At 46.7% G+C, this 24,266-nt stretch overlaps 1 protein-coding gene across 1 annotated transcript in view; it reads right to left on the bottom strand.

The window, feature by feature from the left end:
- Positions 1–6,502: 6,502 nt before the first annotated feature.
- LOC137418821 (beta-2 adrenergic receptor-like) overlaps positions 6,503–24,266 on the bottom strand; it is an 84,939-nt gene continuing 67,175 nt past the window's right edge. Inside the window, exon 2 of the mRNA XM_078780785.1 lies at positions 6,503–6,685. Coding sequence (XP_078636911.1) covers positions 6,503–6,685 — 183 coding nt within the window. The remainder of the gene's footprint in view (positions 6,686–24,266) is intronic.

Genomic DNA, 24,266 nt, shown 5'->3' with positions numbered 1-24,266 from the left:
AATTAGCATCATGATGAGCTTGATTACGGCTGCAAAGCATTAAATTTTCAAGGTAAACAAAAACGTGTCAACTGTTCTTTGGTGATTATGTCATCGATCGCCCTTTGAAAGCATGACTCCATTAGTGACGCTGAAGGGCAAATGCGTGAATTGGTACAGCCGCTGCCCCGATTCAAAGCCCCTTAAATCCGGTCGGTCTCACAGATAGGAATTTGATGGTAAGCGCTGCGCAAATCGAAGGTGCTATACACGGCATATTGGGCCACCTGTAGAACCAAAGCATCCAATCCCGGGAGCGGGTAAGCGTCCAATTCTGTAAATCTATTTATGGTTTGAGAGTAATCAATAACCATACGCTTGCGATGATTTTCGGTCTGAACAACCAGGACTTGTGCATGCCAAGGCGACCGGCACGGTTCGATTATTCCTGTTTTCAGGAGTCGACATGTCTCATCCGCGATGAATTGCACATCAGCCCAGGAGTAGTGCCTCAATTTAATTGCAATTGGCGCGCAGTCAGGAGTTAGGCTCGGGAATAATGTCAACGGTTCAATAGACATCCCCGCCAGGGCACAAACAGAAAGAGTAGCGTCCCCATCGAACTTCATTTCCAACCGACCATGTCGATGGAGGAAATCATGTCCCAATAAAACCTCCGCACATAAGGTAGGTAAGACCATTAAACGGACAACCGGGTACATCATGCCATGAATCAATAGCTTAACGTGACATTCCCCTTTCGTGCACATCCAGAGTGCTTGCGAGGCCATGAAGATCCGGCGCAATGTCCCCAGGATCGACCAACCATGCTGTCAGACAAGGCTCATATCAACGTAGCTTTCAGTCGATCCCGTGTCGACAAGGGCATTCGCTGCCTGTCCTTCAATCAGTACTGGGACAACGGCGCTGGACAAGCCATGTGGTCCGGGCAGTGTCTGGACCCATTTGGGTGCAGGTCGAGCTTCGCACGTTGAGGAGATTCCGGCCAGCGTCGGCCATGGACGTTGCCCTCGAGAAGCGCGGCAAACTTTTGCAAAGTAGCCTTTCCGTGCGCACGTATGGCACGTCACTTCTCGTGCCAGGCACGCAGATCTGGGATGATTCTGATTCCCACAGAAGAAGCACTTAGTGTTATCCCCGACCAAGGCAGCCACAGCCAGACTCGTACCTTCCGCTCTGAGGACTTTCGTCGACTCCAACGGAGTTTCAGCAACAGGGCGCTCCACAGTAGCGTCGTTCTCTAGATGTCTCTCCCCAGTGAGACCAGCCATGACGTAAGGGCATCTGTACGCTTCCGATTGAGTTTGGGCTTGTTGGAGTATGAGAGCCAGATCATGAGGATCCTAAAGAGTCAGGGTCAGTGACTCCAGCAAACGCTGCCGGATGGATGGGGAATAAATGCCAGAAACATACACATCTCACAAGAGATTGATACACACCTGCTCATGCGTTCGGACCTCGGGAGCGCATTCCTTGCCCAGGCGACGCAGTTCTTGAACAAAATGATTGAGGGATTCCGATGCATCCTGTCTCCTCGTGGCAAGCTGGTATCGAGTATAGATGACGCTCTGTGGCTTGATGTAGATAGCGCGTCATACGTTTCACAATGGGAAATGCAATTGTGAATGGTGTGAGTCACATGGGAATAGAGAACAGCTCGCTTCAACTCATCTGTGATGTCGGCATGAGTTTGAAGGTAGTTCATCAACAAGCTCAGCCAATGCTTAAGCTGGCTCGGCGCGTCCGCAGCTTGAGGAAACCCCTCCAAAAGTGGGCAACTGCAGAAGTTTATGTGACATGTCGATCCCGAACGATGGCAGGAGAAGATTCTGATTAAGTGTCATAAGAATCCAAATCCAGAATAGTGTCTCCAAGCTGAGTTTAATCAGAATCGATCTCTAACAGCATCTAAGAAGAAATCAACAATCATGGTATCAGTACACTACGATCATACGAGCAAGAATTGATATGACATCCAAGCAAACAAGCAAGCAACATGCAATGTAATTCCCCTTACCATTCCAGACATGTACATGAATCACACAGAATAAATGTCACAAGACTGCTCTCCGCTCTTGGCGGTCAAGATCTTATAATGGCCGTATAGTGGACAGAAGATTCAATAACACCTGGGTTACAACTTGGATACAATTATACGACAGTTGGGAAGGTATAAGTTATTATTGTGTGAAGAAGAAGAAAGTCTACAATTTATCTTCTCCAGCCAGGTGACTTTTCGATGCAGGTTTAGTTATGATGAAAGCGGGGTTGTATGAAAGCGGGGTTGTATGAAAGCGGGGTTGTATGAAAGTGGGGTTTTATCAAAGCAGGGTTGTATCAAAGCAGCATTGCATCAAAGCATGTCCGATGAAAGCAGGGTTGTATCAAAGCTAAGTTGTATCAAAGCGAGATTGTATCAAAGCGAAGTTGTATCAAAGCGAGGTTGTATCAACCCAGGATTGTATCAAAGCGAGGTTGTATCAAAGCAGGTTGTATCAAAGCATGTCCAATGAAAGCAGAATTGCATCAGAGCATGTCCAATGAAAGTGGGGTTGTATCAAAGCATGTCCAATGAAAGTGGCGTTGTATCAAAGCCGGGTTGTATCAAAGCGAGGTTGTATCAAAGCGGGGTTGTATCAAAGCGGGGTTGTATCAAACCGACGTTGTATCAAAGTCTGGTTGTATCAAAGTGTGTCCGATGAAAGCGGGGTTGTATCAAAGTGTGTCTGATGAAAGCGGGGTTGTATCAAAGTGGGGTTGTATCAAAGTGTGTCTGATGAAAGCAAGGGTGTATCAAAGTGGGGTTGTATCAAATCAAAGTGGGGTTGTATCAAAGCGGGGTTGTATCAAAGTGTGTCCAAAGGAGGCGTGTCCAATGAAAGTGGGGTTGTATGAATGCGAGGTTTTCCCAAAGCGGGGTTGTATGAATGCGAGGTTTTTTCAAAGCGGGGTTGTATCAAAGCGGCATTGCATCAAAGAATGTCTGACTAAAGCAGGGTTTTATCAAAGCGAAGTTGCATCAAAGCAAGATTGTGTCACAGTGAGGTTGTATCAAAGCAGGGTTGTATCAAAGCGAAGTTGTATCAAAGCAAGGCTGTATCAAAGTGAGGTTGTATCAAGGCATGTCCAATGAAAGCAGAGTTGTATCAAAGCATTTCCAATGAAAGTGGGGTTGTATCAAAGCATGTCCAATGAAAGTGGGGTTGTATCAAAGCATGTCTGATGAATGTGGGGTTACATCAAAGCATGTCCGATGAAAGTGGGGTTGGATCAAAGCATATCCGAAGTGGGGTTGGATCAAAGCATATCCGATGAAAGCGGGGGTTGTATTAAAGCAGGGTTGTATCAAAGTGGGTTTTTTTTTTTTGGTTTGTTTATTGGATACAGGATCGAGGCTTGTGAAAGAGCCAATATTTATCACACAAAACATATAATAAGGGGAGCGTTAGACAAGATGGGGAGAAAAGGGGAAGCACACAAACACAACATTTGAGAGCAGGGACAGTGGGAGATCTGTGGGAGGGAGAGGGCTTGGGGGGAAGCGGTGAGGTAAGGGGAGTGGGGCGTGGGAGAAGTATAAAACACAAGGACACTGCAAGAACGTCCAGGAAAGAAGTTGATATTTCCAAAAAAGTGGATCTGGGGTGAAATTAGCGGGGGTAGAAAAGATCAAGGTTTTTAGGATGGGGGAAGATAAGAGATGGTGGTGAACAGCTGTTTTAAAGAGCTGGAGGGGTAGAGGTATTGAAGAGAGTGAGTGAGTTTGTTCCAGAGGTGGGAGAAAAGAGGCATGAAGGAATGAAGGTGAGCAGAGAGTCTTGATTTTGGCAGTTTAACCTAAGAGGGTTGCAGGCAGATCTTGTGCGACCTGTAGGAATATTTGGGGGACAGAGCCCAGAGAGACCTGGGGGAGCAAGGCCGGAGAGGAGTCGGTAGAACACAGAAAGACCACCAACATGCCTGCGGTGAGTGAGTGAAAGGCCCTATGAGTTAGCTTCATCACAGGAGATTCCAATGATTCTGAAAGCTTTGGTTTCAAAAGCGTGAAGCTGAGCTCGGTGTGAGGCCGGAGCACCGGCCCAGAGGGGGAGAACAGTATTCCATTGAGCTGCGGATGAAAGCCTTGCATGTGGTGAGGAGCTCAGGTATACAAAAGGAAGGACTTTGCACGATGGAGGATGCCCAGTCGGCGACTGGCTTTGGAGCCCGGCTTGGAAATGTGGTTTTCCCAAGAAAGATCTTGGCAGATAGTGAGACCCAAAAGCTTGAGTGACAGAATTTCCTGGAGAGGATTGTTGAGAAAGTACATGGGAGGTTTTTCCAGTCGGTCTTTTTGGAGAGACATAGTAAGAGTGTGAGATTTGTCAGGATTGAAAGACATGTTCCACTTGTTTGATCAGTCTGTGATTTTGTCCAGGTCTGCAGAGAGTGAGGAGGCTCTAGACTGCCGATCTGAGGGATGAGGAATGGAGCCACAGAGAGTGGAGTCATCAGCAAAGAGATAGAGAGGATTTTCCAGAGAGTCAGAGAGATCATTGATGAAGACCAGAAAAAGCACAGGGCCCAGAACACTGCCTTGGGGAACTCCAGTCTGAATAGGAAGGGGAGATTAGAGAAAGCCGTTCAGGGCCACACGTTGACTACGACCAGAGAGGAAGTCTGCAAGCCAAGAGTGGAGATTTCCATGGATACCATAGGAGGAGTGTTTGGTGAGCAGAGCGGGGTGCCAGACCATATCGGAGGCACGTGATTTGTCAAGGGGGACAGCTTTGATTTCCTGTTTGGCATTTAGGACGTCCATCCATTGTTGAGACAGCAGAAGCAGCATGTCCAGAGTAGAACGACCTGGTCTGAATCCAAATTGATCATCCGAGATCAAGCCATTGGAGAAGAGGAAGGATTTGATTTAAGAAGCAATAATGGATTCCATGACTTTGCTGATAATTGGGAGCAGGCTGATTGGTATGTTGTTGCAAGGATCTGTTTTTGTACCTTTTTTGTGTAAAGCGGTATTGTTGGCTGATTTCCAAGCTGATGGCAGATGACCTTGAGCAAAAGAGAGGGTGAAGAGAACAGACAAAGTGGGTGATAGAGCGGCAGAGCAGGATTTTAGGACCCGTGGGCTGATGCCGTCTGGTACAGTTGTAGAATCAGAGTCCAGGTTTGACAGAAACCTCTCCACCTTGTCAGGAGAGAAGGACACAGAGTCCAGGAGCAGCTGCGTTCGACTGGGTAAGGTGGGTACAAAGAGAGATGGGTTTGGGACATAAGATTTTGAAGCGAACACAGAGTTGAGGCATTCGGCTTTGTCACGTGCAGCATCAACTGTGTAGCCATTTGAGGTAAGGGAGGGGATGGAGGGGGAACAAACGCCAGAGACAGATTTGACCATACGCCACCAGGATTTGAAGGAAGGAGATGGGTTTGAGAGTTCAGTCTTGAAAGTAGAGAGATAGTGCTTCCTGGCTCTCCTGAGGGTAGACACACTTGTTCCGAGCTTGGTGGAAGGAACTGAGATTGCCTTCAGTTGGATTGGCCTTCCTAGAGGCAAAGGCAAGTAGTTTCAGGGCAACTACCTCACCACAAGATTCAGTGTACCATGGGTTTGACACGGTCTGACAGGGTCTGGCAACTGAAGACGAGATGGGATAATTCTGTGCATGAGAGAGAGCAGTTTACTTTAGAAGAATTCCCATGAAGAGTTTATGTCAGAGGCAGTCAAGATGTGAGACCCGTCCAGATGTTTGATGGCTGCTTGAAGACCATGCCATTCAGCCTGTGTTAAATGCCAGACTCGTCGACGCTGAAGAGGCTCTCTGAGAATGGCCAGAGAGATATGCACTTTAACAAGCACATGATGAGAAGAACCAATTGGAGCAGAAGAAGGGCAGCAGACATTTGCAGGGAAGTTTGTCATAAGCAAGTCTAGACGAGAAGATACTCCATTGACTGAGATCCGGGTCGGGAAATTGACAGTTTGTGTCAGTCCCAATAACTCGCAGAAGTCCTTTGCTGAGATGCCATAGCTGGTGAGAGAGGTACCCATATACAGCCAGCTGGATTGTTGACAGTTGAAGTCGCCACATATGAGGAAGAGAGAGTTGGGATGAGTAGATAGAAGTTGATCCATGTTGTCAGACAGTGAAATGTAAATGGAGTCATCACTGTTTGGAGGACAGGATAAAACATTTGTGGGCAAAAGGTGGGAGCGGAGAGGAAGCCGTAGCCAGAGGTACTCCTGTGGGTGGGGTAGAGAGAGGGCAGAGCAAGGAGAGTGAGAAAGAGAGTTTTTGATAAAGATGGCAACCCCACCACCAGGACGAGGCTCAGGTCTATCATACCAGGATGGAGTAACCAGGAAGAGATATTAAGGAATTAAGGAGCTATTAAGGACCTTTTAGAAGTTGTTGGAAATAATTAGATTTTAAGCAGGTGATTCTCTTTTGCTTTGGAATTGAACTCACCTGTGGTGAGTTGCAGGTGCCTGCAATATAGAAATCACTCATTCAACCAGTTTGACGAGAGAAAAGGAGTAATTCTGCTGTTTCTTGTCACTGTGTGTCTCCACATCTCCAAAGGAGCATTCAACCAGTTTGACGAGAGAAAAGGAGTGATTCTGCTGTTTCTTGTCACTGTGTGACTCCACATCTCCAAACGGAGCATGGTCTGAATGTATGGTCATGGTCTGAAAAGAAAGAAAACCAGAGAATTGTCTGAGGAGGTTAGACACAAGATTGTAGCCAAGCATGGACAATCTCAAGGCTACAGGTCCATCTCCAGAGATCTTGATGTTCCTGTGTCCACCGTGCACAATGTTATCAGGATGTTTAAGGCCCATGGCACTGCCACAAACCTCCCTGGACGTGGCCGCAAGAGAAAGCTTGGTCGAAGATTGCAGCGAAGGATTGTTCGACTGGTGGAGAAAGCACTGCAATCAACTGCCAAACAGATTCAAGCTGACCTTCAGACACAAGGTCTGACAGTTTCAACTCACACCATTTGTCTGCTGAGAGAGAGACATCAGAAAGCCCGCCTGGAGTTTTCCAAAACACACATGAACAAGCTAAAATCCTTCTGCGAGAATGTCATGTGGACAAATGACATCCAAATTGAAGCTTTTTCAGAAAGCACATCATCTCTATGTTTATAGAAAACAAAATGAAGCATTCAAAGAAAAGAACACCTTCCCTAAAGTCAAACATGGAGGAGGTTCAGTTATGTTTTGGGGTTGCTGTGCTGCCTCTGGCACTGGCTGCCTTGAATGTGTGCATGGCATCATGAAATCAGGAGATTACCAAGGCATTTTGGAGCATAATTTTCAACCCAGTGTCAGAAAGCTGGGTCTCCATTGAAGGTTATGGGTCTTGCAGCAGGACAATGACCCCAAACACACTTCAAAAAGCACCCAGGAATTGTTCAAGACAAAACGCTGGACTGTTCTGAAGTGGCCAGCAATGAGTCCAGATCTAAATCACATTGAACACCTGTGGCGAGATCTGAAACAGCAGTTGGGAAAAGGCACCCTTCAAATCTGGGAGAACTGGGGCAGCGTGCACAAGAATAGTGGGCTAAACTGCCAGTAGAGAGGTGAAAGAAGCTCATTCATTGTTTCGGAAGCACTTGACTGCAGTTATTTTGTCCAAATGTTGTGCTACCAAATATTAAGTCGAGGGTGTCAAAAATTTTGTGAATGCCATTTCTTTTTATTTTCTGATTTAAAAGGATATATTAAGTTCTGAATCAAAAACAAAGATTCAGTGATATTAACAGTGAAATCAACAATTGTGGAAACCAAATATTTTGTCAATTTCAGGTTATTTTTCGAGAAAATTTTGAGTTTTTTGAAAAAAGTGCAACGGTGTCAATATTTTTGGCCACGACTGAATGTGGCCTGTGGAGCTATCTATCCATCACCATCCTCTACATCAGCTAAACATCTGACCAAGACACCCAACAGACAATACCTATTGAGTGTCTTGGTCAAATTTAAGTGAACAATCATACATAGCGGGTAAACCATTATTTACTATTTTCTTGTTTCTTTTTGTCTTGATTTATGTGTTTTGTTGTGGGTTTAGGAAAGATCTGAGTTGAGCCCAGTGTTCAGTGAAGAAACAACAACAAATGGACATGGCTTTTCAGTGCCATATGCTTCACCACAAAAGTGATAGCTCCAGGTCATCTCCCCATCAGGTGCCCATCAAATTGCCCTTTTGAGTATGTTTTCATTTTCCATGTGGAGTATGATCCTCATACATGTGGAGTATGATCATGCCTGATCCATCTCCACCTCCGAATTGTGATATCTTTTGTAATGTAGCCTATCTCCCACCTGTTACACTTTTTAACTCAACTGGACTATGTCCAGCTGAGTTTTTGTCGACACCCAGTGTCCGTCGTCCGTCGTCCGTCTGTCGTCTGTCTGTCTGTCTGTCATCTGTAAACAATTCGACGTCCACGCTCTAAAAGTCACAAATATTGATTGAATTTGATGAAACTTGTTATGCAGCATCTTTAAGACAAAAACTAGTTTGGGATTGCATTTGGGCGTTGCACGCCCAAAAATGGGCGCGGCAGGGCGGCCCTATTGAAAAATCAATTTTTGTCATATATTTTAGCACATATAAACTACATAGTTTGTGGTTCTATTATGCATATTCTAACCATATTGATATAGACCAGTTGAGTTCAGGTTCCCTGGAACCTCTAGTTCATCCTCGTTATGAGCCATGTTTGGCCATAGCAGGATTTTTTTTGGCTGCTGTATATGGGACTCCATTTTGTGTGCTATTCCTTTAGTAGTTGTTTGGGCTTCACATCCAAATAGGAGTATTGACAATGTTGCCGTCAACGTTCCTCAACTTGGTTTTGGTGTTGTACTTGTCATGAATTTACCTATCGCTTTTTGTACCTGGTGAAGTCCATCTGCATCTCCTGGCCGCCTGTTGCAGCAACCATGGAATTCCAAGTATGTGAACTTTCCCACCCCCCAAATATGTCAATTGTTGTCTACATGATGTTGTTGTCATGTATCGTATGTATCTTCGTACTTGTGTTTCGTTTTAGTCCCACTTGCACTGCAAACTTCTGCAGCTTATTTACTTTCTCCTGCATATTTTGTGAAGACTCATGAAGCATCAGGCAGACGTCATTTGCAAAGCTGAGGTCTTCTCGCTGTTCATATTGGTTCCTCCACAGTATCACATTCTGATTCCTTCTCTGCTCAGTTGTCTTTTGCAACACCCAGCCAAACACCAATATGAAAGTGGTGGAGGCAACATGCAACGTCGTCTCACCCCCATGGTAATCTAAATTTCAGGTGACAACTTATTTGTTGACAACTTACTTATTCATTAATGACGAAGTAAAAAGTAAAAAGGCTTGTGTTTCATGCAATGCAATGCTCTATTGGTCTTCGAGTGTGAATATCTGATCCCTGTATCCTCCTGCCCACGTCCCACCTTTCCTTATTCTTATCTCCCTTTGTGGAAATGTTTTTGAAGACAGTTTAATCTCACCTTTCCCACTTGTGCTTCCAGGAAGTGGTGCACCACCGTTTCATGGCATCTCCCATCCATACTCGTGATCTTTTCTACCCACATTTACCTCACCTTATCCAATCATTTTACTTTCAGGTTGCTGTGTCCTCCCCTCTTCTCTCTCTCTTCATGTTCCTCCATTCCTTTGCTGGATGTGTCCAACTGTTGCCCCATGAGAGTATGTTGCCTCTCCACCATTTGGGACCACGTTCTTCCTTGAGTTAAGATTTTGTGTACAATAAATAAACAAACCAAAGACCTGTTCCAGGAGGCAGAGTTTTAGGGGGAGAGTGTTGTTTGCTTTTTTGGGAGCCTGGAGACTTGTTAGTTGTTGGGTGTATTGCCGCAACTCCGTTTGGCGTACTGAGTCATACACGAAACATTGAGTCGATGAACTCCATAGGAATTCCACATTTGGCTCCTTTGCATTCAAAAATGATAATTCAAATTGCTGCTCAGTTTTTCTGATGAAATGGTTGCAGCCGCGATGTTCATTGTTATTACTTTTGTGATGATCGTTTATTTTTCTCGTTTTCCCTGAAGTTGAAAATGTTTCAGTGGAATAAAACCTGTATATGTTGCAGTGCAGTAATCCAGTTTATTGACGATAAAAACTTGCATTTTTATTCCAGAAACATTTTATTCCTGCAACAACCCAGCGATCATTTTAGTAACATGCATAATTATTAACCATAAAACAAGGTTGTCAATTTGTTTTACGTTCCCCGGGATCAGACATTGCGTCGTTTTTTAAATTCATGTTACAAAATGCAATTGTCATTGATGTGTGAATAATACACCTCTGTAAAGGCCCAGCCTCGTGCTTGATGTAATGATGGCCCAGACACAACACCATCTCACTACATACACTGCCATCTTCAGTCCAGCATTCCAATTCCGTACGTCTTGCATTCAGCCCATCGCCAGCGGATATCAGTCAGACATATTGTTTGTGGTGTTCAATTGCTGTCAGCGAAGTGATGGGATGGGTTGAGTTCTGTCACCATGTTCTCCTTTCAGCTAGGATTTTGTATACAATAAATAAAAAAGCCAAAATGATGATGACATGCACATCCATGGAGGCCTAGCCGAGCGCTCGACATAATGTTCCACATGTAACACTGTAATGACGTCCCAGTGAAAAGGGTACGGCAGACAGAGAGATGGATGGACGGACAAATCTGGCTACTTTAATATTGAGATGCACCAGCAGATATCCCGGCTCCAACAGGCAGTTGCAAGGGAGTTTGTTCCCAACAGAGTGTGGAATATTTGGAGATGTCCAGATGTCCAAAGCCAGGAATGTCCTTTGACCGAATAATGGCAGGGATCCGTGGAAATTCCACGTTGTGTAAAATGTCACTTAAAGTCCTCAACCCACCACCCCACCTCCCAGCTCCATGTTCTCAACCTCAAGTCTTCAGGCCCCCTCTCCACCCCAAGTCCTTGAACACCCTCTCCCATCTCTCTCTGCCCACCAACGCTCTGCCCTCTCCAACCCCCTTTTTTCTTAAATTTCTCAACCACCCCCCACCCCCACTCAACCCCAAGTGTACAAGCCCACTCCCAACCCCAAATCCTCACCCCCCACAAGCCTCAATCCCCCTTCCCCAAATCTGTCTCTTTTCTGCCCGCCACTCAAATTCTCTGTCCTCCACTCCCCCTTTCTTCTTCAAGTTGTCAAACTACCACCCCATCCCTCAGCCCCATGTTCTCAACGCCAAGTCTTCAAGCCCCCTCACCACCACAAGTCCTTCAACCACCTCTCCCATCTCTCTCTGCCCACCAACTCTCTGCCCTCTCCTTCCCCTTTCTTCTCCAAGTTCTCAAACGCCCCCCCTTAACTCCAAGTGTACAAGCCCACTCCCAACCCCAAATCCACATCCACATCCCCCACAAGCCTCAATCCCCCTTCCCCAAATCTGTCCCTTCACTGCACCCCACCACTCCACCTCGCTGTCATCCACTACCCATTTTTCTTCAGGTCCTCATGAGACAGAATTGACTGAATAATTTGTGGTGATATTTTTTTTTACTGCTGTTCGGTGTGTGAACCAGCAACTCATATTATACACCGCCTGTAAAACTTTGTGCATCCGCTCACACAAAGCATTGTCAGAGCGTGTTCTTTTGGATGCCTCACATGTGCATGAATAAATCGTGGAAGCATTAGTGAGGAGTCTCTAGGCATATTTGTAAGGGAATTAGTTTCAAATGGAATGTGGAATATATGTCGAGTTTGCTATTAATGTCCTCAGACAACATAATAGTCACTAACTGTTAAGACTGCCAAAGTTTCACGGTGAAGTAAATCGATAACTGTTATGTGCTCCTCCCCAAACCCCCTGGTCACGGTGTACCTCTGAGCCCCGAGAGGAGTCACGGCAGAAAGATGTGTTATTCTGTATGTCAAAGATCAATGGTGAAGCCACACCAATTGTTACAAACAAACAAGTATTGTATTAAGATCACACAAGAATAACAGTACAACAATAATAGTAATCAAAAGTACAATCAATATATATATATCCTATGATGGTACCATCAGTTTCGTAATATATAACTCACTGTGCTCCAAGTGAGTGAAACAAGAACATTCCCAATGTCTCTTTCCCGGCTTCAAACCCAAATCAATCCGCTCCAGCGATCGTCAGAACGATGTCCAATCGAGACCAGAATCCCGTTGGGTTGGCAGTTACAGTCCTGCTGCCAAAGCTGCGCAAATGCGCCCTCACGGCGACTGGGAAATCACACCCTTGGGTATGGACGTTCCACGGCCCACAGTCGGCGAACCGCAAATTAACCTTCAAAAGCCACGTTGCACACACACACACCAGATTGACATATGAATGCGGTGAAAATGGTTGAAGCGAGATGAAACCTTGAGCGAAGCGCAAGTCCTGCGTGAGTCAAAATGGCCGACGGCCCGCTCTCGTGGCGTAACGCCACTCTGATGATTCTCTCCGGAATCAACCACAAAACCTGCCACGCAGGTTGATCTGTCACTGATAACACCTCTGTCGCAGGAATCCCCTTCCTGGGAAACCCAAAGTTCACTCGTGACTCTCGTTCATCAACGTTCGCTCAGACCTCAAAGCAGCTCGGCTTTCTTGTCGAACTCACTCGCTCCGCCTTCTTCTCCTCTTCCTCTTATTCGTCGTCCGGTTCCGGTTTCATTTAAAACATTAACTTTTTACCTTTTGAAAATAGCAACATCTATTTCCCTTAAACGACAACAATAAGAGTACATGGAATCAAAAATGTTTACAGTGGATGAAAACCACAACAACGGAAGTGACGAATCCGTAACACAACACACACAACAACAGGCATTTTAAGGCCATTTTCCCTGCAAGAGCAGAGGTTAGCCTGGTGAAGGAAATAGACAACACACAACAACAGGCATTTTAAGGCCATTTTCCCTGCAAGAGCGGAGGTTAGCCTGGTGAAGGAAATAGACAACACACAACAACAGGCATTTTAAGGCTATTTTCCCTGCAAGAGCGGAGGTTGGCGTGGTGAAGTAAATCGACAACACACACAACAACAGGCATTTTAAGGCCATTTTCCCTGCAAGAGCGGAGGTTAGCCTGGTGAAGTACATCGACAACACACACAACAACAGGCATTTTAAGGCCATTTTCCCTGCAAGAGCGGGGGTTAGCCTGGTGAAGTAAATCGACAACACACACAACAACAGACATTTTAAGGCCATTTTCCCTGCAAGAGCGGGGGCTAGCCTGGTGAAGGAAATCGACAACACACACAACAACAGACATTTTAAGGCCATTTTCCCTGCAAGAGCGGGGGTTAGCCTGGTGAAGTAAATCGACAACACACACAACAACAGACATTTTAAGGCCATTTTCCCTGCAAGAGCGGGGGCTAGCCTGGTGAAGGAAATCGACAACACACACAACAACAGACATTTTAAGGCCATTTTCCCTGCAAGAGCGGGGGTTAGCCTGGTGAAGTAAATCGACAACACACAACAACAACAGGCATTTTAAGGCCATTTTCCCTGCAAGAGCGGGGGTGAGTCTGGTGAAGTAAATCGACAGAAAGGCAATTATACGTTGACAGAATTGACTGACTAATTGGTGGTCATGTTTTTTTTTTTTTTTACTTTCCATAGATGTGTGAACCAATGACTCTGAGCCTATGCACCACGTGTACAACAAAAATGAATACGGTATAACCTGAAATTGCGTGATCATCGGTATTTGTAACCTCTAAATGCACTGTCCAAACCCAACAGATCTTAAATGGGGGTATCATCCAGCATTATAAGTGCTGTGGTTATGCCATTTACCCCATTCAGACACAATTGTTCAACTTGCATTTATATACATATAGATTATTATTATTATTTGCAGTTGAAGTTCATTCCGAAATTGCTCTGAATTTGCTCATCTACTGTGATTGTCTGCCCTTGCAGCAAAGGAGACGTTTGTATGCTGCCAAGAACTCAGGACTTCGGGAGTAAAGAATGGGGTTAAACGCTGAGTTAATATAACCCAACCATATGAAACAAAAATAATAAAAATCCCTAATGCAGAATCCACAAAGTACCTGTGTGGGAAGGAAAATGAAAAAGGGAACCCAACAGAATATAAAAACACCCATAATAATACTTAGGGTTTTCAAAGCTCTTCTCTCGTTTGCAGACATTGTTTTACTGATCTGGTTCTTCTCCGCAGCTTGTGCACCTTCACCAACTTTTCGGTCATGAAAACTGTTCACAGTCATCTTTTGGGCCTGAAAAATAAATGGCAATAGGTGACGTCATTTTAGAGAGTTTTGTGAAAAGCAACAGCAACTTAACACTGTAATCTTCATTGGGCATGTGGCTGCAGTTGGGAAAAATGTCAACCAACCATCAGCCTCATGCTCAGGTGAAACGGTGCCCTCCTGTTAACTTCCCACCAATTTTGGCAATTGTAACAACTGCAATACGTTTCAATAGTGAACTCAGCATTACTGATACGTAATTGTTCCACATTGAACTATTGGCGCAACTTCAGTTCGAAGAGAATGTTGATCCTGAGACTACCCTTACCCTTACACCCACTCGCTATGGCTTGTTCCCTTTCGGGCACTTATCTCAAAACCGACATTCTCCAACTACTTGTGTGTGTGTGTGTGTGTGTGTGTGTGTTTCTGTGTGTGTGTGTGTGTGTGGGGGGGGGGGGTGGGGGGTGGGTTGATTATTACTGATGTGATGACAAAGAGTCTTTCACATTATTCACATCATTCGAACATCTTGACATTATACTCATGTTGAGATCCGATTAATATTTGTTTATGTCCTATTTTAGGGAGTAACTTAATTTTAGGGAATAACACTTTTTTTTTGTATATAAGATCGAGGCTTGTGAAAGAGCTAACATTAATCACAAAAAAAACGGACCCATAAAACTTATAACAAGGGGAACGGCAGACAAGATGGGGAGAGAGGGGGAAGCACACAAGCACAACATTTGAGAGCAGGGACATCGGGCGATCTGTGGGATGGAGAGGGCTTGTGGGTGGAGGCGTGGGAAGGGGGGGGGGGGGGGGTGGTGGTGGGAGAGGTATAAAACACATGAACACTGCAACACATCACGCTTGTCCAACGCTTGTCTCGAAGAATACATCACACCCTACATGTCTGCAATTGGTTTGCACATCGTACATACTAACTTTATTAATTTTTTAAACAAATTAGATTTCACACACATCCACATTACACACACATCCACATGCGTTTTAGTTTTCAAGGTACACAGAAAACTTTACGTACTGATGGGTTTTACCCCACATATGAAGGGCACCCCTATATATGAACTTTTCTAGGGCATTACTTGGTTCCACCTAAGAACAAAAGGTGGAAATTTCAGCGAGCAGAAATTCCAACATACACCCGAAATCATTTTTTTGAATGTCCCTTCTTTTCTATTTTTTGGCATTTTCTACAAGCTGTGGAAGGAATGTCGCTTCTTCTCTATACTTTGCCGCATGGCACATCTATATATATAAAACACAGTTTGTGTGTGCGTGTGTGTGTGTGTGTGTGTGTGTGTGTGTGTGTGTGTGTGTGTGTGTGTGTGTAATGTTACCGATAGACTCCTAAACGGAGAGGCTCACGGACTTGATATTTGGCACAGACATGGCCATTGAGCCTGGGACGAACATGGCTGGCCTAAAAATTTATTTCATAATATGTTTTTACCATATTTTTATCTCAGCGCGAAATATTATGACCGGAATCTCACCGGAAGCAGAGCAGCGCGCTGATTCGCTCAGAGCGATCACGTGATGTTCGTTGCCGCCATTAACTCAGTTACGCGTTCGCACGTATTTCAGAGCGATTGCGTTTTTGCCGGGTACTTCTGCATGCTTAGCATTTAGCATGATTTAGCATGTTTCACATAGATTTGTTTTCAGCGAGCAGAAGTACCCGGCATTGTACGAATAATATATCGATAGTGCCGTGTAGGGCGGAGTGATGCCGCTGTGGGAGGGACCGAGCAAGGTCGCTGTGGGCGGGACCGAGCGAGGTCGCTGTGGGCGGGCCCGGGCGAAATCGCTGTGGGCGGGGCCGAGCGAGGCAGCTATGGGTGGGGCCGAGAGAGGTTGCTGTGGGCGGGGCCGAGCGAGGTCTGCGTTAGTGCGTTGCCGTTGCCTGGTATAAAAAGATGGTGCTTGATGCTCTCTGCGTCAAGATACGGACTTGATGTCCGTATCTTTACAACAGACATTCCAATGATGATGATGATAAATGTAATACCACTCAAGGAAGGCCCACAACTCAAGAGAGTGGAAAAAAACAATAAAATGAACAAAAATACGGGAAAGGAGAAGCAACCACTCAGAAGAATGACAGAAAATCATTTCCCTTAAATGTACCGTGTTCACCAACTAGCACGACCAGATACAGGACACCAAAATAATTTCCCTTACACATATCGTGTCCACCAACCAGCAAGACCATACCACTTACCTCTGGATCAAACTGTATTGCAAATATTCAAACGGTTTTTACATGCTGCCGTCTCCTAGCAACCAATGAAATTTTTCAAAAATATTGTAGCTTCACTTTTCACGGAGATTGAGCGTTCTATATCTATCTATAATTCCAGTAATCTCTGTGTGTGTGTGTGTGTGTCTGTGTGTGTGTATGCGACCGCTGTTTCTCGACAACTACCGGTCCGATATACTTGAAACTTGCCAGGTATATTGCTGGGGACCCGAGGATGTGCCTTTTCAAGGTTTCATATTAATCGGACAAGTAGTTACCGAGCTATGTCCAAAAAACGATTCAACCAATCAGAGAGCAGCGAGTTATCACGTGTGCCGAACGTGGCGAACAGACTCTGCCTCCGACGACACATTTGAGAGCGTATTCATTTATTTCACGTTGGCAAACTATGTTGCCGCTATGTTGGCGTTAAACTATGTTTTAAAACTAATTAAAACTAATTTGCGATTCTTTCGCTTTCCTGCGCGTTTGTGCACGCTATGGCGATTTCTTTACTAAACTCCGCAAGCCGTTCGCTTTGGACCAAACCATTTCATGTAAATAGAGGGGGGGGGGGGGGGGATTGTCACCGTACTCGCAAGCCGTTCGCTTTGGACCAAACCATTTCATGTAAATAGAGGGGGGGGATATAATTTTAGATATAGATATAGTACGGGCATGCCCTAGTCTATCTATAATTCCAGTAATCTCTGTGTGTGTGTGTGTCTGTGTGTGTGTATGCGACCGCTGTTTCTCGACAACTACCGGTCCGATATACTTGAAACTTGCCAGGTATATTGCTGGGGACCCGAGGATGTGCCTTTTCAAGGTTTTAAATTAATCGGACAAGTAGTTACCGAGCTATGGCGATTTATTTACCAAACTCCGCAAGCCGTTCGCTTTGGACCAAACCATTTCATGTAAATAGAGGGGGGGGGATTGTCACCGTACTCGCAAGCCGTTCGCTTTGGACCAAACCATTTCATGTAAATAGAGGGGGGGGGGGGGATTGTCACCGTACTCGCAAGCCGTTCGCTTTGGACCAAACCATTTCATGTAAATAGAGGGGGGGGATTGTCACCGTACTCGCAAGCCGTCCGCTTTGGCTTTGCGAATGGACCAAACCATTTCATGTAAATAGAGGGGGGGGGATATAATTTTAGATATATATATAGTACGGGCATGCCCTAGTATTTTCAATTCAGTGCGCCCGACTCGCTCACGTACTTGATTTGTGGCATAGACATGGCCATTGGGCCTTCACGGTGTAATTTGTGCGAGGCTTTTGTCCGAGTGAGCTTGAGTCGAGAGGGCGAATGTACGGGTTGGGAATGTACGGGTCTCCCTTCCCCTGCCCGGCAACGCCGGTACTGGAGGGCGTCACAGGATCGGTGAGTCTCCAAAATCCGCTTCGTGCTGTTGCGAAGATTCAGGCCGATGTCGCGATTGTTGTGCTGCTCTCCGACCATGAGAACTGCAACGTCATTGCTGACTGGCCCTCCCCTTCCCTCCCCCTTCCCCCTCCCCTCCCCCTCCCTTCCTCCTCCACCCTACCCCTCCCCCCTCCCCCCTCCCGCCCCTCTCCTCTCCCATCCCTCCCCCTCCCCCCCTATTCTCCCCTCACCCCTCCCTCCCCCTCCCCCCTCTTCTCCCTCACGTTTATACACGGAATGCCAGGTACTTCCCCCCCCTCTTCTCCCCTCCCCCCCTCTCCTCCCCTCCCCCCCCGTTCCCCTCCCCTCATCTTCCCCCTCCCCTCCCCTCCCCCGCCCGGCAATGCCGGGTACTTCTGCTAGTACCATATAAAGGGGCCTTTTCTATGCCCCTGGCATTTTCCCCAAGAATCGTTTTGAGATTGTCCTAGATTATTTTTCCTTTGATTTATTGACATCCATTAAATCTTTTTAAAACCCTCAGTCTGTAAGCTTTATTTAGTCTTGTCTTGGTCATCTCTTCATTAACGCTTGTTTATATTTATTTTTGATAATTGACATTTACCACATTCGTTTTGTTTTCCATTTATGTACCAAGGCTGTGATTTTCTCCTCTTGTTGGTTTGGTTTTTGCTTGGCTCCATCATTTACGTTGCAGTAAAAAAAACATGGCTGCAGCCCGTTAAAATCCCCCCAACCCAATTTATTCTGTTAATTCTTGTGTATATCTTAACACCAATGCTTGTCCTTTGAATATTTTAATACTTCTATCCATAAGGGAGGCTGTCAATTCCATTTCCTAAAATAAACCTGTCGTCATCAAAAACCCCCACTGCCTTCTTATTTAAATCCGCTGCATAAAATTGATGTTTATAACTTCTTATTTTATTCATTTTTCTTTTATTCACTCTTCTCTCTTAAAGGCTAAACAGTTGTAAGTAGAACGGCACTCGGCAGAGCGCATACCTCCACCAGGCTGAACAGTTCATGTTTTATATCCCACTCATATAGTCAGGTTTACTATGTTAACAAATATAATTTCGTTCAAAATTTTGGGAGATTAGCAAACCTGTACATTTTTGGAATCATCAGAGCATGGAGAATCCGAAAATCAATGTTGGCATTTGCACAGACACCTGCATGGCCGCCATTTGGATTTTCAAAATGGCCGCCATAAAATACATATTTTGCGCTATCTCGGCTTCGAGTCAACCTAGAAACTAAATTAAATATGCTAATCCTATGTTTTCTGGGTCAAGGAATCCAATAAAGGCCTCAAAATAGTGCTCGGGTTTACAGAAAAGCAACAAACAAAGGTCATTGAAAAGCATTGTCTTTATATTTGTGATATAACTGTATTACATAATACATGATATTGCAGCCTTTGAAGTTATAGGTTTGGGTTTATAAAGCAAGAAAGCAGCCTTTTTAGTATCAGATTGAACTATAAGTCCTATACACAGGATCTACTAGGTCTATACTGTTCAGGAATATGCTTTTACAGATCTTCATCACTGTCCTGAGTATCATTTTCGCAAAGGTGTCTCCGCAAATGCCAATATTAATTTTTGGATTACTCAATACTCATGCTCTGAATATTCCAAAAATGTATAGTTTTGCTAATCTCCAAAAATTTTGAACGAAAAAACATGGAGAACCTGACTAATTGCAGTGAGCAAATGAGAAACAACATGAGGGAAATGAACTATAAATTTGAGGGAATGAATGCTCAGAATGAGCGATTAAATAGCAAAATGGATGCTCAGTGTGAGCGCAGTGAGCGATTGGAAAATAAAATTGATGGATTGAAGGGGGAAATGAATGCCCAGAGTGATCAAATTGATGAATGGACGAGTGAGGTCGAGGAAGGAAGAACAAATGGTGCTGATGGGGGCACAGGAGGAGCCACGGGTGGCAGAATTCAATCCGAACGGGGGGAGTTACCTGGGACAATGGAAGAGTGTGCGGCCCATGCTGATGTGCTTGGGGCTCAGGAGCCGGGAATGGCAATTAAATCAAAAATTGGAGGATTGTGAGGGACCCTCACCACGAACACAAATTGGGCACCAGATGCTCCAAAACTGGATACCCAGCGGGGGGAGTGTTTTGGCTCTGAGCTGGATTTGGACATGGGAGAGTCGGGAGATCGAGCCTCAGACGATTTGGTCCCTGTAGGGAATGTGGAACAGCTGCAGGGAAGGGCAGAACCACCTGAGGGGGTTGTTACCTGCAGCTGTGGTTTGGCACTGGGGATGAAAATTTTAAAAAGGAAAAATAAATTTATGATTAAATGGGAATTTGATTGGCACAGTCTTGGAGGGAGTTGGTCCCCGGGCTGCAGAATTCGGATCAGGAGAGTTCATTGGGGATGGGCTTGGGGAAAATTTGCCCCTTTCAAAATGTGGGTATGCCAGCCAGCTGGGGGGCTGTGCTGGCCAGATTTGGACGTGGAGTCCAGCCATGGGTGTCATGGTACAACCTGGGCAGCACGGGGGTCTGGTGGAGCATGGCGTCCCTTGTCCATCGGGGCGCCGCCCGAGCGGGTGTCTTGGGCCAGCAAGGTCACCGGACCCTGGTGGGGGTTAAGACCTTCAGGGGGTCCGAGGTGGTTTCTCAAGCCTGGGATGGCGTATATTGAGGACCACGTGGGGGAGGTGTTGTGGGTCGCGCTTTGTTGGTGGCATTATGGACGGCCAACTTGGGCGTGATGTAGTGACCACCCAGGCATGCAGCCTGGCACCCTCTATCTGAGACTCTGGGACAGCCAGCATATGGTGACCTGCCATGCTGTGCTGGTCTATGGATGCGGTCGATCTGCATGGACAGGGATGGACATAGCCAACTGGACAACCATTGGGGCATCTGTGGAACATGATGGTGAGAATGATCTTCCACAGATGTCTCGTTATGATTTGTGGACTCTCGTTTTGGGAAGAGAACCATGGGAGTGTTGAATGGGAATTTGTAACGTGCCGGGCATATGGGCCATGCTCGGCTGGCATGTGTATGGAGAAGCACCCTTCTTTGGTGAAATTAGTGAATTGTGACAAATATTTGGCATGGATAATTTAAAATTTAGATGCAAAGTTAGATGCAAATTTAAAAGTGAATTTTGAAATGCATGGTGGTCACTGACAGCAGTGACACCATCATTGATCCAGGTGTGTTTAGCCCAAAGTGTTGGAGGCTGTGATAAAAATTGATAGATTAGCAAGCCACAGCCTTCAACTGGCCGTGGGGGGCGACTGCGCCGATATTTGGGACGTGGGGTTATGGGGATGGAGTTGTGTGGTCTGGGGGTAAACGTGGTGCTATGCGTGTCCGAGGTGTGTGGACCATGTCTTCTGGGTGAGTCTCCTGGTGGAGCATGGCTGTCGACTGGACCTTGGCGTGGTCAAGTGTGGGTAGGCAATGTGGGCTGCAGTTGTGTAGACTGGGGGATGAGGGCGGAGTAGGTGACGTGAGGGGAATGCCACGCACTGCGACCGTCTCCCCAGGGCCGAGGTTGTGTGTATGGTGGTGTGTTGGCAGCAGGTGCTCACCTCATTGGACAGCTGGGGCTAGTGCAGCTGTATTTCTCACAGGTGGGGCCGAAAGATGGATGGTGGGTTGCACCCTTATGGACACTCATGGGCCAAGTTGGCGTTTTGACTGCTCACCTTGTCCCGATGACCCTTGCACGGTAGAGGTGCGGAGCTGTCATACCCACATGTAGTTGTTCAGAACAGTTCTCTGTTGGATGCGGATCCACATACCTGCCAGTATAGTTGGGACAAAAGTGAAATTTGGTGAAAATTTGGTTGGCCCAATGATAAAATTTGGCATTCTGGAGGGTGGGTGGATGGCACTTTTGGACCTGACCAACCAATACCTGCACATCAAGGTAGAGTTAAGGCCTTGATGGTTACTGTCCCAGGCTTCAGGACTTGCTTATGTAAATTGGGACATGTAATTTGGAGTTGGGGGGCGGGTGAGAGTGATGACGTGGCCGGTGAGGGGGATGGAATGTGTGCCACAGTCTTGTGGGTGGCGTTTGTTTTTATGTTGTGGTTATGTGTTTTTATGTGGTCGTGGAGAATGGAAACTGAGAATGAGTGGTGATTATAGTGTTGGAAATGGAAATATGTGATTTAAATGTGAACAGGGATTTCACACAATGGCAGGCCATGGCTTTTTGCAACATCTGCTCTTGCATTGTGTTGAGAATTGAATGGCAGCGGGGGAGGAAATGTGTTTTGGGGATTTTGTGGGTGGGGAAGGTGTGTGTGTCCGCAGGTACAGATCAAGCTCTGAGGAGCGATGCCTGCGGCCCCCCTCTGCGGCAATTACCCCTGGCAGCCGGTGGTATCTGGAAATTGGAGCTCGTCATTGGATGTTCCGTTTGGGCACCCTGTGGTAAGAGAGACTCCCGGCGACCCGTGTAGCTGCGCTGAAGCAGGAGGCCACAGAGCCTGGTGTGTGCAGACCCCCATTGGCAGGTTATCGGCGGAAAGGGCTGTTTGACTGTCACGGGCCAAGAGGTAAAGGGGGGGGGGGGGGGCAATTAATTTGTAAGTCAAGTGACTTTTTTTTTGGACTGCGGGCACCACAGCCTGAAGCACCCCCACCATCTTACTTGTGCTGTACCTCCGCGCTGCCTTGTAGAAATGAACGCACACACGAATATGACATCTATGCCATGGTCCTGCAAGGCGGGGGGGGGGGGGGGGGGGGTGAAATAAGTGGTTGGGAATGATTTTGTGGTGAAGGATTTTTGAAATGTGTATGAGTGGTTAAGGGGTTGTGTTGAATGAATGTGGGTGAAATCCACCAAGCCATGTCCATCACCTGTAACACCAGGACAGGGCCCGCGGAATTTTAGGGGTGCAATGGGATGGCCCCACAGGTAAGGTTGCGTCTTGTGGCATCCACCTGGGGACACGATCTGTAGACTGGGGTTGTATAAATGTTTATTGGAGTTTTGAAATTTTTGTAGTTTTGAAAAAGGTTAAGGTTTGTGGTTAAGTAGGTTTTGCGTGTTGCTTGTTTTCTCCCACCACAGGAGTGCCGAATTAAAATCATTGTACATACTGTAGCGGTTGCCTTATTCGCATGTCACGGTTAACTTATTCGCATGTGACGGTTACCTTATGTTTGGTCATAATCCACGTGCACGGGCCTGTGGGGCTTTTGGTTTGTTGGACGTGACGCACGCGCGGTTGTCGGAGCCATGCACTCTGAAGAGGGTTTTGGCTTTATAAAAGCGGTACAACTTCCGTTCGCGTTAGAGTGTGTGCTGGAGATTTCTGTACGAATAAACGAGCTTCGAACCCTACGAAATGGCCTCGTCTTCTCGCCTTCCGCAACTCCTAAACTGGTGGCCCCGGCTGCCCCCGAACGGATTCGGGGGCTGCAAACGAACACGGAAGTTTCGATCGAACTGCCGGAGTTTTGGAAACGACGAGCGGCCATGTGGTTCGCGCACCGCACTCGGCTCCTCCTCTACGACCGGAGGGGCGAGCCTGCTCCAGGACCCTCCGAAGGAACGCCGTTACGAGATGTGGGTGGCACTGCTGCTCATCTCTTGCTTGCGCACTGACGTTGGCGGCATGGCTGCTTCGTTACCTTCGCGCGCACTGCTGCTAATCTCTTGCGTGCGCACTGCCATTGGCGGCACGGCTGTTTCGTTACCTTCGCGCGCACTGCTGCTCGTCACCTTCGCGCAACTACACTCTACAACTACAGCTACAGCTCGCGTGTAGAAAGCTGCAACTCGCGCAACTACTTCTCCGACTCTGCATCCTCGGGAGGCCCGCGAGGAACCTCGGCAGCCTCCCCCGAGGCCTTGACCAGCCCCTCGGTTGGCTCAACCTCTTTTCGCGTGCATCGAGGCCGAGCACTGCTCGAGCCTTCTCGGCACTGCACCCGCGAACTGCAACCTCGGGAGGCCCGCGAGGAACCTCGGCAGCCTCCCCCGAGGACTTGACCAGCCCCTCGATCGGCTCAACCCCACAGCAGCGTTTTTTCGCGCGTACCGAGGCCGAGCACTGCTCGAGCCTTCTCGGCACTGCCGAGCGCGCCTGCGAACTACGTACATGCCCGTGGAGTGCATTCTGGGGGGGGGGGGGGGCACATGTAGCGGTTACCTTATTCGCATGTCACGGTTAACTTATTCGCATGTGACGGTTACCTTATATTTGGTCATAGTCCACGTGCACGGGCCTGTGGGGCTTTTGGTTTGTTGGACGTGACGCACGCGCGGTTGTCGGAGCCATGCCCTCCGAAGAGGGTTTTGGCTTTATAAAAGCGGTACGA

The sequence above is a fragment of the Myxine glutinosa genome, chromosome 1 (assembly GCF_964187855.1).
Source record: "Myxine glutinosa chromosome 1, kmMyxGlut1.1, whole genome shotgun sequence".
NCBI classification, from domain to species: Eukaryota; Metazoa; Chordata; class Myxini; order Myxiniformes; family Myxinidae; genus Myxine; species Myxine glutinosa.
Note: the sequence above shows the minus strand (reverse complement) of the source record. Positions and strands in the feature narration are given on the sequence as shown.